This window comes from Hippoglossus hippoglossus, chromosome 15, assembly GCF_009819705.1.
Source record: "Hippoglossus hippoglossus isolate fHipHip1 chromosome 15, fHipHip1.pri, whole genome shotgun sequence".
NCBI lineage: Eukaryota > Metazoa > Chordata > Actinopteri > Pleuronectiformes > Pleuronectidae > Hippoglossus > Hippoglossus hippoglossus.
Genome location: NC_047165.1, coordinates 16567564 through 16586346, shown reverse-complemented (window position 1 = coordinate 16586346; position 18783 = coordinate 16567564). Strand labels below are relative to the sequence as shown.

Genomic DNA, 18783 nt, shown 5'->3' with positions numbered 1-18783 from the left:
AGTCCACCTACCGGGACACATCATCAATTTCTTAAGAAAACAAAAGGCTCAATCTCTCTTGACTACTGGGGCTTTGCTGGGGATTTCTCTATTCATTGTATGTTAATGTAACTGATCTTATAAATGCACCAGAGGCCCTTTCTTGAAATTTTAACTGTTTAGGGCTTCCTGTGTTAACACTCACTGATACTGGCTCAAGGTTGTGGAAAGTCAGTAGCATAATGAACGTTAACATTATTGTCCTGAATGCATTCGTATTGATCCAGCTGAGGCTAGATGCACATGGAGCAGAGTGAATAAGGAGCTTGTGTAGATGTAGAGTGATGTATGTGCTGTGCTGACCCATCTTTCTAGAGCATCAGTTGTTGGCGTCTACGCAGGCTGATGGCATGTGGCTGGTGCCAACTAAACTTGGTGCTGGACCAGTATCCTAAATCTGAAGGGCCCCTGAGCTATAGCAGGCAGGTTGTTATGAGTTCTTCCGTGGAGAACCGTGGATGTAAGAGATGCTGTTATTAATACAAGGCAGATTGAAGTACTGCCGTGACTCATTGTTGCAGTCAGCAGCAGCGCTGCTTGCTATCCGTGTGAACCTGTGATCCAGCCCACTCAAACTCGCACCATCCTCTGCATGTAGAGTGAAAGGCACGGAATGGAGTCAATATTCATTCCCTTTCAAGACGTTCACTCGCCGTTTTAGAATTTGAGTCATTCCCAAGAGAAAATATCTTTTTGAAGTTAGACAGGAGCAGTTTGGTGCTGGCGGTGCTTTTCTTTTGTCCTTGTTTGAAACTGAGCCACCATCTTGTAACTGCTCTTCTGCTCTTCAGATTTCATTTACGATTTGTGTTAATCCAAAAATGTCCTGTTAGTCTGTTATCTTCTCTTAACTACAAAGTGGCACACAGATGCTACTTTAATATAATTTTCTTTTACAACAACTGAGATGTAATTTAACAGACAGAAACGTTTTTTCATATTGATTGTGCTACGAATGTGTAAGTGTATAATTACTAATGAATTATTACATGATATCTCCCCCATTCTCCCAATCTTCCCACTCTGTCGATGTCGCAAAATGGTGTGAAAACTCCAGTAGGACGTTATAATGCGATTAAGACTTGTACATGTCTACATAATGCGACTAAGGTCAGAATACTCCACATGCCTCAATTCAATTACTGCTTATTCAGATTATCATCTCATTTGGGTTGATGTAATCAGAAAATGTTGTTTTTTACGTGGCACTGTCTTTTTCAGACTAATATGTAATGTCTTAACAGGGTTAATATCAGAAAATGTATTTGCGTGTTAATGTAGTCACTGTCTCCTCCCTCACTAACAACCACAGAGGATGTGCTTTACTGCTCTGTGGCCAACAGTGAAAGACTAGTTGTATTAGACTACAAGCTGGGAATGTATGGAATTCAATGAATGTCAAAAGAAGCCTTGCTGAAATCACGCATGCAGTCAGCAAAGTTGTCCCTGTATGAGTAAAGGTTGAGAGTAGAAAAATGAAAACTGAGATTAGTAAGAAATGAAAATACAAACATCTTTAATTTGAGCTGGGAACTTGCCCATCATCTAATGAGAGCCCTTAGTACAAATGACCAGAAGACCAGAATTTTAATTCTTGAGGAAAACCACAGGTATAATTTACAGGAACTGTAAGACATGAGTAATAATCACACCACTGCGCTTAAGGCTAATGTTAGCTTTATTGCCATTACAGCTGCTAATGTACATGCTTCTTCCTACCTGCTTCCTGTGATTAGAAAATCAATGTGGATGCTCCAGTATCTTAGTCATTTAGTTTGTTATACCACACATACAAGGCTGTAGCTAAACAACGGCAAAAAGACTAAGACCACATTAAATAATGTTTCTTTTAATACATGATAATTTTTGACTCTGTATGTGATCTTTTCAAACTGTACATTACACTGTGACCTAACCTCTACCGCCTTCTTTCTAAGTGAGTATGTGTAATGTAATGCTGACTCAGACTGAGTGCGTCAACAGCTGCTGCCTGTTACTGAAGAGAGACAGTGGTGTGCGGAGGAAAAGGATTTTAGAAGAGGGAGTGGGGGGATGTGTGGGAGAGTGAGTAGGTTAGATTAAAATAGAATAGTACTTCTTTTTACTTCCCATCATGCCACGCAGGTTGATTTGACTATTTCAGTCGAAACAGAAGTCATTGTTCTTAGATGTTGCCTCGTGGAAGTTGTCTTTTAAGTCATGTCTTTGTTTTTTGCTAGTTAAAATCGAAGATGCCAAAACATCTGAAACATTGACTCTATTTAAAAAAAATGACTTCTGTAAGTCTCTCTCTACTTTCAAATTTGACCTGACAATCCTATTTTTGTACTTTCAGGCCCAGATTGCTTTCCTGCAGGGGGAGAGGAAAGGCCAGGAGAACTTAAAGAAAGACCTTGTGAGGAGGATCAAAATGCTGGAGTACGCGCTGAAGCAAGAGAGGTGAGTGCCTTTACTACCCACTGCTGCTCCAGCCCACCCACAGCACACAGAAATACCTCCGCTGGTCGGCAACAACTGCAGCGGCTCCGTGTTTTGCATGTCCCTAAAAATAAATTCCCGCCTCTAAAAATACAGAAAAGGGAGAACTTCGCAGGGTGATATTCTGACTGGTCAACAAATCGACATTTTCTGCACCTGCACAGAGCTAGCACACTCCAGAGTGCAGCTCTCCGCATATCTCTACTTCAAGATATATTTTTTTGATAACATGTTAAAGGCTTGCTAGTGTTTTTAAAATATCCATCAGCGTCTTTCTTTCGTATTCTATGCGTAGTGGCCCAATGCCTCAGCTGGTGTCAGCAGAGGCAGTAATGGAGTGAGAGTGCCAGAGAGATTCCCTCGAGTCCAGCTGGTGTGATATCTCTGGACGAGAGCATGTGTTGGCAGGAAGGCTTTGTTTGCTGTCGGATGGTGATGACTGTACGCTGTCCTCAGCGGAAGGACAGGATGTGAAAGGAGGAGAGACGAATCCTCTCTCCACCCAAGACGAGGACACAGTCACAACTCGCCATCTCCGGCAGCAAACCTGAAGAATTACATTGTTCTCATTCTTACATTCCACGGCCCATCACCGTCATACAAAAGGTCCCTGTGGTAGTGATATACATGGCTGCATCCTAGAACAGAAACATCCTTTTGACAAGTGTTTCTATCGGCGAAGCAATGGATTAATTATTTAAATCATAATTCCAGGTTATGACATCTTGGGTTGTAAAATGTTGCGTCTACACAGTTATCCTGTGTAATGACGGATTATGTCTAATGACTGTGTAATGACGGACACTTGAGGTGCATCAAATTTTTCTTCTCAATGGAATAGTTTACTTGTTTATAACCTTTTTATCATCTTGCAGCTTGTGTTTTTGTCCCAGTCATAAACCAGAATTCTAAAGTCTAACGTTAGCCAGATTATGGGATGTACCTCACATTTTGAGCGCAGGTGGAATTTTGATGCCATGTCCGTGTAGCCAGGCAGTCCAGTCACTGTCTCCTGTCTTAATAACAACCACAGAGGGTGTACTTTACTGCCCCGAGGCCAACAGTGGAAAACTCTAGTTGTATAAGACAACTACAAGCTGGTAATGTGTGGAATTCAATGAATGTAAAGAGAAGCATGGCTAAAATTCAGGCAGGCAATCAGCAAAGCTGTCCCTGAAAAAGGTTAAGAATAAAAAATGAAAACAGGGATTTGTAAGAAATTAAAATTATGACGTTTTAAATTGGGCTGGGAGATTGTCCAAGAAGTCTTAACTGATTTTCACAGTTGTCAGAGTAGTTCAGTGCTCTGTTGTTCCTCCACTCAGAGGTTAGTCATATGTTCCTCCCTGTTCTTTGAGAGGAACATCATCATTAGGTTTGTTAAATATGAATTCATCTTCTGTGTGTTTGTTGTGTATATTTATCTTCTTTTCTCAGCTGACATCCCCACAGACGCTGCCTCAGGAGCAACACCTAACCTAGGCTTACTACCACTTTCCCCAGTTGCTAAGCAACAGGTCACATCTCCAAGGGTGTCTAAAAGCAATATCAGAAATGGCTGTCTGAATGTGGGATGTACCCAATTTCAAATGAATTTGATTTTGATGAGGGTTGCTTCCTCTTGATCATGGAGTGTCTCCTTGTGCTTTATCGACTCTATCACTGATATGAATCTATGGATTTGTGTGTAGCCATCAGAAGAAACAGCATCTCAGTATTGCAAAGGTTGATTCAGACTAAAGACACCAATTTATATTTCCTGTATGTTGCATTGAGATTACACAAGTTTTATAAATACAGCAGAGTTTTCCTTTTGGGGGGAATCATATTGTGAATACATGTGTATGTTATATTATTGGTTTACACAATGTTTGTCATAATTCATAATGCCATGAAAACTGTAATCCAAAGGTAAAAAACTAAGTAAATTAATTTGAAGCATGGCTTATAAAGATGGACAATGCATCTCCACTTCCTCGGATACGAATGCGGCCATCTTGCGCTGAAGACAACATTAGGAACCAGACTCTGCGCGGTTGAAATCAGCGAATGGAACCCGCTGATACAAACACTCGACCAACTGCGAGTCAGTCTCAGCTGTCAATCATTATGTTTCCTCAATTTTTATAGCATCAGATCAGAAGTAATTTTAACCAAACTTAGTGGGAAAATGTGTACTTTTAATAATCAGTCTATCAATCAGAATTTATCGTTAGTTAATAACAACCTATAAAAAAAAAAGAAACCATCTTTAAAAATGTATTTGACGTTTACCTTGACTATCAGCTAGCATGGAGGAGATGGGGTATATGACCTTTACCGATGCAGCTGTTTTGTATAATAATGATACACACTGCTGTCTAAAAATATAATTTTTAATTTATGACATTGATTTCAGCAATACGACTCTAAAGCTATACAAGTGAATTCTTCAAACGTGATAGTTGGGATGACTGTCAGAGCTTATGCAGATCTTGCACATGAGTCTTTTGAAGATTTTCTTTTTGGACCTTTCCCATCAGCTCTGTTTGCTCATTTTTCTGCCTTCATCTTTTGTTTTTCTTTACTTCCAGAGCAAAATACCACAAGTTAAAGTACGGGACAGAGTTAAATCAAGGCGACATGAAGCCTCCAAGCTACGACTCTGGTAAGTCTACGGAGGCTCAAATGGCAAACTCCACCTCTTCATACTAAATCACTGTTGAGCTCACATACTTCAAGTGACAGGACTGTTACACATGCGAAGGGTGTGTTCATGTTGAATCTTGTTTGCTTCGATAGATTTCTTCCCCCTGTCTTTTCATAAATGCTGAAAGAGAAAGATTGTGGTTACAGCTGTACTGTACAAACATTGAGCTACTTGAAGAGTTTATGACATTTTTTTTCCACTGTTTGAATTGCAGATATTCATGATATCAAATGTGAGAAAGAAAGGTTTGGCACAATCACACTTTCACTCAGCTTTCTGACAAAGACAACCACATTAAAGGGTTGGTTCACCCACATTACAAAAACATTATTTCACTGGCCTCTAGTGGTATCTCTGCATGAAGCCATGCACACAGTTCTGGTATTATTTGTACAGCTTCAGTTATATTTGCCTTGGATATTTCGATCTCTACCCAAATTGAATCAAATTAAAGACAATTAGATAGATGGATAGATAGATACTTTGTTACTTTCTTTCTTTCCTTATTTATTTATTTATTTATTTATTTATTTATTTATCTATTTATTTATTGATCGATCCAATTTCAGTCCATAGCTTCACCTAGATCAGGGCTTGATGCTGCGGGTCTGGTCTGAAATCCCACTCGAACAATCCCAATCCCACTTAAATCTGCTGGTGACGGAAATTACTATCACCACAAAGTCCCCTTAAGCCAACACGGACAAGAGCTCCTTCAGAGCTTAGAAATATGTGAAATTGAACAACTGCAGTTCAATTACAAATTCACCTGCTGATGAAGATCGTGTGATGTGATTGAAAAGCTCCAGAACAGCAATTAAAGCCCCTTTTCTACTGGTCAATAAACCCACTAACATCCGGCTTTTGTCTGCAATGGGAATGGATGCAAGCGGCATTCACTCCCAGGTCAAATGACTCTGCAGAAGACAGGTTTTTATCTGCTCCTGGTCCAATCAGCAGAGATGGAAACATAATGAATGCGCTAATTTTGCGAGACAGCGAGGTGAGGGAGCCTCTCCCTTGTCTGTGCGTTCATGACGATGAACATTGCGCACTGGGGGAAAAAACAGAAAGGAAATCTCCTCTACTGGTCAATCTCATTATTTTAGTGGATTTAATTGTGTTTTCAAAAACCTGTGCATACTCGTTAGTTTAGGTGTAAAGGGGTATAAATGGACATTGTGGTGAGATTGTTTCATTAAAGCTAAAAGAATACAACCTAAACTCTGCATGGATGAATAATAAACCACTACAGGCAAGACACAACTAATTTATCCCTCAAACCCAAACAGTTTTTCTCACTTTTTAACTAAACTTTCTTCCGATATAGCACCTTATTCTACCCCAGTATCACCCCTGTATGAGCGCACTGCCTGTTTTTAGTTATATTGTAGTTTAATTGGCCTCTCATGTTCACGTCCTCCACCATCATTAAGTCAGATTGCGATATTTCCTCTCTCCTCTCCTCATCTCTATTCATGAGGGCTGTTCAAAGCACCAGAGCCCTTGAAGTGTTGATGAATGAGAGGAGGTGAGGGAGGAGGTGTTAGGTGGAAGGGAGGGAAGACTGGGAGTAGGAGGTGTTGCTCGTATGGTGGCGCACCTGCCCGCTCCTCAGCCCTCTGAATTAGACATGACCCACTTTTTGGTTCAGCCTCGTCTCTCTTTGCCCTGCCAAATCAACCCCTACACACTCACACACACACTTACACATTATCTCACCCCATCTAAATCTTGTTAACACATCTCTCTGCCCCATGCACATATCCCAGCTGACTCGCGAGCAGGCTGCTGAGGTTGTTGACTATCAAAGTGAGCTCTGAATCCCATCAGTATTTGTCTATGGCTCCGACAAAGCCGTCATAAAGAGTGTGTGTTGTTCTGGATGCTGCAGGCACGGATACACTTCATCGCTCTTTCTACTCTGTCATGGGACACGGGCGGAGCAAAATCCAGCCATTTTGAAGGTGTCGGAATGCCTCATTAAAAATCAAAAGTCTTGTTTTTGCATCAAAAACAAGCCACTTCTAACAGGTTTCACATCCTCTCTCTGTACTACTGCTGATTATGTTGTGTAGACAGTTTTATTAGGACAATAATTCCTTATTGGGATGTAGACTTTTGCTTTGAGGCTAGTTATTAAAGGAATAACTTGGCTCCAAATCCAAACATGAACCACAGTATAAGATGACGAGGTTGCCGTGAATCTACTGATGGTACTTGTGGACACAGCTGTTTAAAAAATGTGTATTTCTCTGGCACAATTTAAAGCGAACCAGTATCCTCCTCTATTTAATCCACTGTTGACTTACCGATAGCGACCGTGTGCTGGATGTGTGGAGTTGCCAGGTTGCTGTGATGCTGGAATGTTCTGGTTGTGTTTACAGAGTGGAAATAATGTCAGAGCCTGTGCTGCTGTTTGTGGAGCCCTGATTTGTGTCCTTCTCTTCTCCTCCAGATGAGGCCAACGAGAACGAGACTTCTGGGTCACTCAACAATCAGCTGTCCTGGAAACAAGGCCGTCAGCTCCTCAGACAGTAAGCGGACATGTTTTCATCCTTCTGTGATGCTTTTCAACCCAGAAAACAACACCACTGCACTAAAATTAGCTGTATTGAAGTACAAGGATGTTGACAGGCCCCTTTTTTTTCATTTATCTGCAGCCGTCTTTATTACACCTTACTTTTCTATATAAAAGTTACAAAAATGGAATCGGAGACATTGTTTTTCCGTCTTTTAGCCGGAAGTGGAGGTTGTCACAAAGCCAAGTCACTGTCTGTGTTTAAGGGAGAGCCAAGCATCGGGACAGACAAAGACGATGTTGTGTTTCATGTCACGCCCCCCTGATTCCTGAAGTCCGCCATGCTATCTAAAAAACACTGTGGCAGCAACATATTGGTTGTTCAGTGCAGTGTAAACAGGCAAAGGCAGGATATTATATATAATGTCTTCTTAATGGCATTGTAGTGAGGTCTGTGTATAAAAGGTGTTATAGTGACAAACTAACATGTTTGGTGAACTCAATCAGCAGTGATATAACCTAAAAACCGTGGGAGACAGCTCCCTCACATGGGCAGCAGCAGTCATTACCTGCTCTGTGTTTGTTTTTTCCTCCGCTTTACTCAGTGAGCTCAGGAAAGTGTGGTAATCATCACCCGGCTCTCTAGTCAGTCTGTGTAAATAAATCGGGCTCCAGCCTTTATCCCAGACACCATAAGGCAGCCTAACACGTCATCTGCCCCAACATGCCGGCCGAGGAGGCAGCCAATTTATTCTTGACACCATGGCAAGGGACAGATCAATAATGTGCTAAGACACCCCTCCCTCTCAGTCAGTCGCCCTCACAAATTGCTAGAGCATCTTCTGCATCCCTACAGGCTTGGTGTAATATTTGATGAGTAGCACATCTTGCCTGAGCAGAGCTGACTCTGTTAAGTAGACCACTGCCTGGGGAAATGACACTATTCACAGAAACAAGAAACTGATTCTTCCCCATCTTTGTTTCTTCTGAAGTCTCAACAATAAATGTGAAACAATAATTGAATCCCTGACAGCATTAATACATTCCTGTATAATGCCCTGGCATCTTTCCTCACTTTTTCACCGCACACACAAAATACAACCTGTCTGAGTTAGTCCATCTTGTTCCAGGTACCTGCAGGAAGTGGGCTACACAGACACCATCTTAGACGTAAAGTCCCAAAGGGTTCGAGCGCTGCTAGGACTAGCCGGGGATGGAGGTGGGAGGGCAGGTGAACGAACCAGCACTGAGCCTTTGGTAAATGGGACGGACACAAAGGGCATGGGCACCAGAGGGTAAGTAAACTCTTATTCAACATACAGTGCAAAATATTATGTTTTCAATCTGTGATTATCTGTAACATATCGGTTCTGAGACATAACAGATTATGTAGTGAGTGCCTTTTGAATTGTCAGACATCTCATCAGCTCTTGTCGTACATGTTTGCTGCCATCATGTATTTTTAATAAAACAATAAACATGCTTTGACAAATGTGCTGGAACCTCCCATGAACAGGCCCCACTGACCTCACTGTATGTTCAGTATTCAAACTTTGAGGAAAATGTTTTTACTCGTGGTATCACACTACCTCTAAAATATATTCTCTGTGATGTAATGTCATATTTTAATTGGTTCCTTTATAAACATGAGTCCGTGCAACAGTCACACTCTGGGACTTTGGCCCTAAATATCTGACACTGTCACTATTTTTTATAAGCCTGTCTTTGGTTGCTGAAGCTCTAAATCAGCCATTATTGGACCTGTGTAAAAGCATAATCCATGATTGATAATCAAATATTTCACCACCCAAATTTGCAGTGTGGAGTTGCCTTTGAAAGGGCAACACATACACTTTTGCTACACATGTTGCATTTTAGAGTGATGGGGGGAATCAGTACAGATACTGTAAGCATTTTGTTTCGTTGTTCCTCAATAGGAAAGCTGAGCTCTCTGACACGAGCGCTGTGCTGGAGGCCTTCAAGTTCATCGAGAATGCAGCTGCTGAGTTCAGTGATGAAGATGATGACGAGGATAGCGAGGGGAAGGACAGGACTCATGTTGAGTCCAGGACGGTAAGTGAAACAGTCTTCCCTCATCTTCTGCCCACACACAAAGTTAAGCAGAAGTTTCCCCTGTACTATTAATAACTGCCCTCAATTTCTTTCCCCCAGATCTTGAGAAAGAAGCCGCAGCCGTCATCATCGTTGCCAGCCAGTATGGACACCACTGAAGACCCTGACACAGAGGAGGCACTGAAGGGCTTTGACTTCCTGTCCAGCCCTGACGAGATGGACACCTCGCCAGAGTCCAGAGGCACTGGAGACGGCACGGACTGGGGTGAGTCACGGATCAGTCAAGAACACGATAAAGTGCAGGGTTGGAGTTGGATGATTTAGACTGTACAGATACAGTTTTAACCTCTGAAAATTTTCTTTTAGACTATGATGAGCTTGTTTATCTACAAGTAAAATACGCAAGTTTCAGAGGCAGTTGCTAATTATTTAATGGTGTAATTCTATAGATTTCCTGTTTCTCTAAATTCTCAAAGTTTGGTGACTGTTCATGGAGTACTCGTCATTCATATATCATGCTGCGGTCATAAGTCATGGTGTTTGGAGTTTCTCTGTTTAACTCATAGTTTTGTGATCTCTTCCACTGTGTTCCCATAGCCAGCCTGTGACCACAATGTCTCGTCCACTATGCCTGTGTGTCGTCAAATCAACCCTGTTCCCTTTGAGTCTCTCAGACTAAAGCCAAAAAAATGGGTTTAATGTCATGCTGAGGTGTGTCTTTGTATTTGAACGTGGGTTTGAGTACTTGAGTCCTGTTTATAAAACAATCAGAAAGATTTCATGGAGAGGATTTATATGTTTTTCATGACTCAGAATCCAAATGTTCAAATGAAAGAATTCCCCACATGGTATTAACTTCCTTTCCACCACTCTCACCTCTTCCTATAGAACAGAAATTCTGAAAATAAGATAAAAAACAAGAAGGCTGTGAAGCTGCTTCCACTTACTGAGGTGCTAATAATCGTGAAATACTCATCTCGGGTCCTAAAGCCTACAGCTTTCCTGGAGGTTTATCAAGCCTCCATGAGAGCAGGAGTCTGAGAGAGGTCTACACTGTGCCAGGCCACTCGGGCTTCTTCCAGGGCAGTTGCTCAACAGCCTCTCGGTCTGGTTTTGTTCCCCCCTGTGTAGAGAAGGACGAGCAAGGTCCCATTTCTGAGGCCTGGGACGTGGACCCGGGCATGATAACCAAACTCAAGGAGCAGTACAGAAAGGAGCGCAAGGGGAAAAAAGGGGGTGAAGAGTAAGTCCTGCCAGGCGTTGCCGCCGCCTCCCTCCCTTCCTCCTACTCCTCTCTCTGTAGAGCCTGACTTTCAGCCAAACGGCCTAAATCGGAAACAAAAACATCTTCGCTTTTTTTTTTCTCATCTCCTTCTCTTGCTGCTCCTTGTTATGCCTTCTGTCCTCCTGTCTGTCATTTCATCTTCAATGTTTCCTGTTTCCTGCACAGACAAAATCTGTTGCCATCTTTGTCCCGTGATGCTTGATGCATGTTTTTTCTGTCCTGTTTTAATGTTTTGATTTATATTCACTTCATCTCGTCCATGCGGTCAGATATCAACAGATTAATGTGATCGTGATGACGCGTCCACCTGTGTCCAATCTGGACTCCACAGTCATGTGTTTCTCGCATTGGAATCTTCTCCAGTCATAACAACATAATTATCACCATCTTCATCCTCATCTGACAGCCATGTTGATACTACAGTAATAAGTATATTGCTGCTGTTGTAAATTAATATCAGTGAAAATCTTTTTCAGTGACAGTGAAGTGACTGAATACTGCAGCTCTCAGAGTAACAGCCCACTTCAGACTCATTCAGCGGCTGGGAGCTCTTAGAATTACATTAATTAGGCAGAAGCTTTTTTTAAATTTTTTTACTCTGGTTGAGTTGTGATATTAACGACGCAGTTAATCTCACTTTTTCTTTTCAAAACCTTGCTTCCTTCTCAGTTTTTAAAAAAATCTATTTTTGTTCTTCATGCCTGATCGGTGCTTCATCACTTTTGTGGTTGTGTGGAGAAGATAATCAGGAGATCAGTTGGTGATATTTTTTCAGGCTGTTGTGCCTTTTGTGTACTTTATTTCTTTGCACCAGAGTTAAGGACCTATTTTACCTGAAATTATATACATTTGTAAACATCAATAGTTGGTCAAGTGAATTATTCTGTCTGGGATCTCACAAAATCAAGCCCCAGATCTAAAATTCCTTCCTCCACACTGCCGGCACTAAGAGATAAATGTACCCCAACTCCAACTAATCTAACAGGAACTCTGCTGCTGACTGCCCTTCCTTTCTATTTCTTTTTACACACTATAATTTATTAATTTACTTTCTTCCGTTTCAGTGCTGCTTTCCTTCCATGTTCACTCTGCCTTCTCTTTTTCAGCTTGTTCACACAAATAAAATACTTTGCATTATTTATTTTCTTTGTATTCCTTTTTTTCCACCCTCCACTGGTCTCGTTTCTGTTTGTCTGTTTGTTAACACTTTTTACCTGACTTGTTATATAGGACCAAACCGGTCCAAACTGCAGGACATGCTCGCTAACCTGAGAGACGCAGAGGACTTGTCCCACATGCAGCCGCCATCTGCCCCCCAATCCCGGCCCAACGTGGCCCGCTTCAACGAGCACGAGGGGAATCGAACGGATGAAGGTGCTCGAGTGAAAATACCAGCAGATTTGGTTTAAATTTGCTTCCACCCCTTGTTAACTTTGTCAACAGTGATTGTGTATTTATTTTTTTGTGTTCTTTCCCCAGTTGAGGCTCTGACCTTCCCACCCACCTCAGGGAAGTCATTCATTATGGGCACAGAAGAGGCCATGGAGAGCGAGCTGGGTCTGGGGGAACTGGCCGGACTCACCGTGGCCAACGAGGCCGACAGCCTGGCATACGATGTAAGTAGGAAAAGGCAGAATGGATTTTTTAAAACCACCGAACCATTTTCAGGGGAAAACTTTTTTTTCTTGTTCTCCTTGGAGACATATGCGAAACAACCCTCCCACCTTGCTCCTCTGATCTGCATCAAATTGACCAAAGTTACTTCATATATTGAGAACTTGCCATTTGTGTCTCAAAAAGCTATTTTTATAGACCGTGTCTCAAAAAGCTATTTTTATAGACTGTTTCAAAAAGCTGCTTTGAAAGTGAAGCACTGGAAGACATTTTATTTTTTGGTAATAACAGTAATGTCAAAGTCACATGGCTGTGGAATTATACCTAAGTAGATTGTTCGATGATTTTTAAGCTAAGTTTATTTCAGTGGGATGGCAGGTTTTTACAGAAAAGGTTTTTTTAACCTATTAAGACCTAAAGTGCAGACACACGCCCTCTAAACCCTAAATATTGTTTGAAAACTACCACCTAAAACCTGAGGGTTTCTGAAGAGCTGACAGAATTGCCAATATTCATTAAAACTTGGATTTCTCAGCCTTTGAGGCAGATAGAGACATTAAAAAATTGATTGTTAAAACATTTGGCTTTCATTGTGAATCATTGGCTTTTCCTTCAAGTTTATGAATTTTTTTATTTTTAAACAATTAAGGTGGTCAGTAGGTCAGCAGAAACATCGACTGGGTCTGAATCTTGTTATTTTAACTGTTGAAACACTGCTGTTACCTGCTCCCAAAGGCTAAGTGCACTGAAAAAACAACTGCATTTCCATTTGCTTTCCCACAAGTATTTCAGCGAATCTAAGTGTATTTCATCAGTCACATGGCTTGAAAATGATGACATCAAATAATATATCGTCTAATGCGTCTCTAAAGGGAGAGCAAGCAAACGACGCACCCAGTCTTAAAGCTATATACATCTATATGTTGTATCAGGTCTAAATTAAACACTAACTCATGTGTTAAAGGTGGTTTATTAATCAGGATTTAACTGAAGCTCAGAGTACTGATTACATGGAATGAAGCTGCTTAATTGGATGTTGAGCTCTGATGAGGTGCTCTCTCTCCAGATCGGCAACAATAAGGATGCCATGAGGAAAACGTGGAACCCCAAATTCACCCTGCGGAGCCATTTCGATGGGATTCGCGCTCTGGTCTTCCACCCTGTGGAGCCCGTCCTGGTCACCGCCTCAGAGGACCACACGCTCAAAATGTGGAACCTGCAAAAGACAGCCCCTGCCAAAAAGTAAGAATCCCCTCACTCCAAATTATGTTTTCAAAAGACACAATTGCTGTACGACAGAGGGATTTCTCATTGATTTTTTTTTTGCTTAGAAGGAGCAAAAGTAACAATTTTAAATTTACTACAGTATCGATTAGCTGTCCAGTCCTCCCTCATCTGCTCTGTTAGAGACACTAAGCACTCAGACAGCAGTGTAGTGTGTGTAGAGTGTAGTCGCCTCCTTGTCTCCTCGCAACAGCATCATCAGAAAGAAAAGCTTGGTTGTTTGATTCCTGTCCCATAGGTATCATAGCTTATTTCATTGCTGCGCTGTGACACGGCTCAGCTACAGGAAACTGTTCCCACGTGACAAAGAACTGACAAGACTTTCCTCGCCGAGTCTCATTTTGTCATAACACAGCTCCGCAGCTCACACAGCCTGTAGTGGTGGGTTTATTTTTAGAGGCTGGAGTCATTTGAGAGTCGAGGGTAATATAAAAATACAACAGTAGCTATTGGCACAGCAGTATATTGTCCATCCATTTATAGCTTTATATAATAAAAAAATAAATTAAAACACCTATTTTCTTGAATTTTATCTCAAGCACATAAGAATTAAGTGCTGCTTTTGTGTTTTGTATGGGAGATTAATGAAAGTTGCTGTTTGCCCACAGGAGTACGTCTTTAGATGTGGAACCGATCTACACCTTCAGGGCCCACAGGTAAAAACACTGCACATTAATAAAAACATATATTTTCAGTTTTTGTTTAGTTTTTCCTGCTTGCTGACAATTTTATCAATATTTATACCACAGGGGGGCAGTACTGAGTGTGGTGATGAGCAGTACAGGGGAGCAGTGTTTCAGCGGAGGGGTTGACGGAACTATTCAGTGCTGGAACACTCCCAATCCCAACATCGACCCCTACGACTCCTACGGTAACATTTTAGAGTCACGTTTTGTCTTTGTGGTTTCATTTGACAATCCTCGCATCTCGACAAAGACTACAAAGTTGTCTTGTGTTTTCTGTGACAGACCCGTCAGTGCTTCGTGGAGAGTTGAGTGGACACACGGACTCCGTTTGGGGTTTGGTATACAGCAGTGCACACCAGCGCCTCCTCTCCTGCTCTGCCGACGGGACTGTGAGGCTGTGGGATGCCAACACCACGTCCCCTGCCCTTGCTGTGTTCAACGAAAACAAACGTACAGACCTGATTTCTATGTTATGATAAAAAAAATGTTTCTAAATGTTTTTTGTTTTTTTAAAGATAAAAATTCTCTGCTTTCCTGTGTAGAACTGGGAGTCCCCTCCTCTGTAGACCTGGTGTGCAGTGATCCAGCTTACCTGGTCACATCCTTCACAAACGGGGAAATTGGTCTCTTCAACATGGAGACCCGTCAGCTGGTCCTCAGTCTGGAGTCAAACTTGGAACCAGGTAGGTTGAGAGCAGTGGATCACAAACAGTGGATGAACACAATGGTTTGAGGGTTCAGGAGGCCAAAAATAGCTTTTAATGTTTGAGTGACTATGAACTATAACAAATGAATCCTAACCCTAACACACAAACCCAATCTCAGAGCCAGCCTGATGATGAATTGCCTCTGGGGGCAACAGCCAATATTTTGGGCCTGAGACGGCAGATATCCGGGGCAAGACTCAGTCTTACGTTCGCTGTAAACTGTTTACAGTTTCTTTATCCCACTAGAGTCGAACAATTCACATGTAGAATCTGTATATAGAGATAACCCAACAGGTTATCAATTCTCTTTTGATATCCAGGCTAATAAAACACTTGTTAAATTTAATCATAATGTAGAAGTCAGTTAGGTGCTCTGGTAAATCAGACACCTGACCTGAGCCTGTCAGGAATCGGGGAGAAACAAGCAATAACCGTGTGTGTCAAGGCTAACTGCATCAAACGAATGCCTGTCGGGTTCAGTTTGGTTAGTTTTTCTCTCAGGCTTGTATGGGTAAGGACAGAAAAAATGCAACTTCTTATCTACAATCATCCCTTTTTGTCTGATAATGTCTGCATTAAGATTTAAGTTATGAAGTCAAGTTCCGTTTTAAGAACAATTGCTGCACGTCATGACATTGTTTAGTTTTTTCTTTACCATTGCTACCAAACCAGAGGTACCAGACATAGTTTGTACTGTAATATTGTTGTTGTTGTTGTTCTTTCTCAATGATACAGATATTAGCAAACTGCCCTTTTTTATAATATGTTGTAGGTATTTGTTTTGTTGGTGTGGTTAGTATATATTGGGAAATTTAGGTAAAATATACATTTTGGTTTGTATTCATACCAAACTTCTTCCAGGTGACTGTACGTGCTGTGAGTCTCACCTTCCTGCTGTGTGAGGACTAATGTGTTTTGTCTGTTTTTAACCAGGCACTCCCTGTCAGATCAATAAGGTCCTCAGCCACCCGACTCTTCCCATCACCATCACGGCGCAGGAGGACAGACACATCAAGTTCTTTGACAACAACAGTGGGAAGATGATTCACTCCATGGTGGCTCACCTGGATGCGGTCACCAGTTTAGCTGTAGATCCTAACGGTCTTTATCTCATGTCAGGCAGTAAGTGTCTCTTAATCAGCGGCTTCTTGTTCTCTTTTTTATGCATTTGGTCATTGATTGATATTCAAAGCTTAAACATACACACCCATTTAAAGATCCTTCGGGCAATTCTGAATACCACATACTACCACTTTTTTATGGGTATAATATCTGTAATGTTTTCCCAGACACTATATTGCCACCATATATTCCTTAAATGTCTTGTTTCAAGATTTAGGACATACGTTTTCATGCTCACAGTTACTCATTGCTTTCTGTGGATTTCACAGTAATTTACCTCGTACCACACAACAACTCTCCTCCTCCACCACAGGTCATGACTGCTCTATCCGTCTGTGGAACCTGGATAGTAAAACCTGCATCCAGGAGTTCACAGCTCACAGAAAGAAGTTTGAGGAATCGATCCACGACGTGGCGTTCCATCCATCTAAATGCTACATTGCCAGCGCCGGCGCAGATGCTCTCGCGAAGGTGTTTGTATGACGCGGAGCGGCGCCTCTCCCTGCAGCCCCGCTCTCTGACTCAGCCTCCCATGATCAGGGACCAATAGAGCAAGGGAAGGAACTTCAGGCACGGGTCCAGTCCCACCTCACACAGCCCACTGGTTTCCTGTCGGACTGGCAGACTATGTAGCCGCTAGCCTCAAATGGGCCATGACTCCCCACAGGAGGGGTCAGCAGGGAGGCCAGTCTGGAGGAGAACTGCTCTCTAGTCCCCCGTCTACCATCCAGGCAGGCCTGGGTGTGACCAGTTATAGCGCCCCCACAGACAGACTACAACTCCACCTCCGCAGCTAGGAGGCTCAGGACAAGTGTTCAAAGAGTGTGAAGTGGAGAAATGAGGTTTCAAGCCGGTCTTCTGCCCCTGTGACTTCACGCTCACCCTACAATCCCCCGGGCCCTCGACCTTTGCTCTCACACAAACCGAGGTCCAGGCCCCATCCTCCAAGTCAGGTTTTGTGTTGTGTTGTTCCAGAAATGTGGGGTACTGCTTCCTGCAGCTGTCCTGCCTCTCACTTCTTCTTCTTCTCTCGCTTCCCAGACTGACTCTGCTTGCTGGCCTGCCTTTATTTTCCTTTTTAAAACACGTATTGAAAAATGTGCCTTTGCTTTAAAAAAGGTCTTGAAATTTTTATTTTAACAAGCTTGTTTTTTGGGGGACAGGGGGTGGGAGGGGCACAGCGCAGGAACGGAGCTGGTTGTCACAATGTTGTCGATTTTAACATTGGATGTAAAATTACAAATGCTTATAATAAACAAAATATATATTCAGTCTTAAAATTTACTGTGCAGCGTGAGTTTGAGTGCTCCTTTTTGATAAGTGTGGTTGGGGATTAAATTTTGTGCATTTCAAGGCAAAGCTGGTAGATACAGACCATTAACTATAATGCCTGTTTGTTAGATTCAAGTAACTGTACACTTCAGAAGTAAGACTACAAACATGTGTCCAAAGTAAACCATCTTGGTTATATAATTACAATTCAGACTTAGTTCTAAATGTCCACTTTAGGAAGAACTAATTAATTTTGGCCAGTTTGCTCTTGTTTGAACTGAATGGCTTGTACTGTATGTAGTTTTCCCCAATTGTGTGGACATGCTTGACTACGGTGTGATGTACCATGTTCAGATATTTACAGTAGTCCAGTGTTTAGCAAGAAATTAGTACAGTACTGTAGGACTATTTGACACAATGCATTAACCATTCAACACTGAGGGAAGAGAAGCGTCCTGCAGATTCCAGTTTATTGCAAACTGTGAGGAGAAAACCATCCTGGTTTGAAAAAAAAACAAAACAAAACAAAAAAAAAAAATCAATCAAGGTGTTGTACGTGTAGAGTACAGCTTCTAATGAGCCATTTTCTCAGTCACTGGTTTGTATATGAAAGTATGTTCCAAAAATAAAACCTGCTGTAAAATGTTACCCGGACTCTGATGTCGCTCATTTGACGAAACTGTTTGTTAACTTGCAGAAAACAAACGTGATCGTCGGTGCAGATCAGGAGGTTTTCAGAGTCTGAGCTGTAAAATCGAGACAATTCTCATGGATTCATTGACTCATACCATGGGCCTACAACTTAAACCTTGTTTTTTCTTAGCCTTTATTTGTTCTATTTTCAGCCGTCTTTGTTTATCAGCAGGATAACGCAAAAACTACTCTACAGATGTCCACGGAATTTGATAGAAGAATGATGCATGGTCCAAGAAAGAACCCACACAGTTTTGGTGAGGATCAGGACAAAAAGATGCATCCATGATCTTTTTTATCAAGAGGATTCCACCAATTTC

At 41.8% G+C, this 18783-nt stretch overlaps 1 protein-coding gene across 1 annotated transcript in view; it reads left to right on the top strand.

The window, feature by feature from the left end:
• LOC117775635 (striatin-like) overlaps nucleotides 1–18418 on the top strand; it is a 28405-nt gene extending 9987 nt beyond the window's left edge. Inside the window, exons 2-18 of the mRNA XM_034608970.1 lie at nucleotides 2375–2478; nucleotides 5091–5164; nucleotides 7665–7743; nucleotides 8858–9022; nucleotides 9665–9800; nucleotides 9900–10065; nucleotides 10932–11043; nucleotides 11562–11596; nucleotides 12316–12459; nucleotides 12565–12701; nucleotides 13766–13941; nucleotides 14592–14639; nucleotides 14733–14854; nucleotides 14952–15119; nucleotides 15212–15352; nucleotides 16310–16498; nucleotides 16812–18418. Coding sequence (XP_034464861.1) covers nucleotides 2375–2478; nucleotides 5091–5164; nucleotides 7665–7743; nucleotides 8858–9022; nucleotides 9665–9800; nucleotides 9900–10065; nucleotides 10932–11043; nucleotides 11562–11596; nucleotides 12316–12459; nucleotides 12565–12701; nucleotides 13766–13941; nucleotides 14592–14639; nucleotides 14733–14854; nucleotides 14952–15119; nucleotides 15212–15352; nucleotides 16310–16498; nucleotides 16812–16981 — 2166 coding nt within the window. The 3' untranslated portion in view covers nucleotides 16982–18418. The remainder of the gene's footprint in view (nucleotides 1–2374; nucleotides 2479–5090; nucleotides 5165–7664; nucleotides 7744–8857; nucleotides 9023–9664; nucleotides 9801–9899; nucleotides 10066–10931; nucleotides 11044–11561; nucleotides 11597–12315; nucleotides 12460–12564; nucleotides 12702–13765; nucleotides 13942–14591; nucleotides 14640–14732; nucleotides 14855–14951; nucleotides 15120–15211; nucleotides 15353–16309; nucleotides 16499–16811) is intronic.
• Nucleotides 18419–18783: the final 365 nt, after the last annotated feature.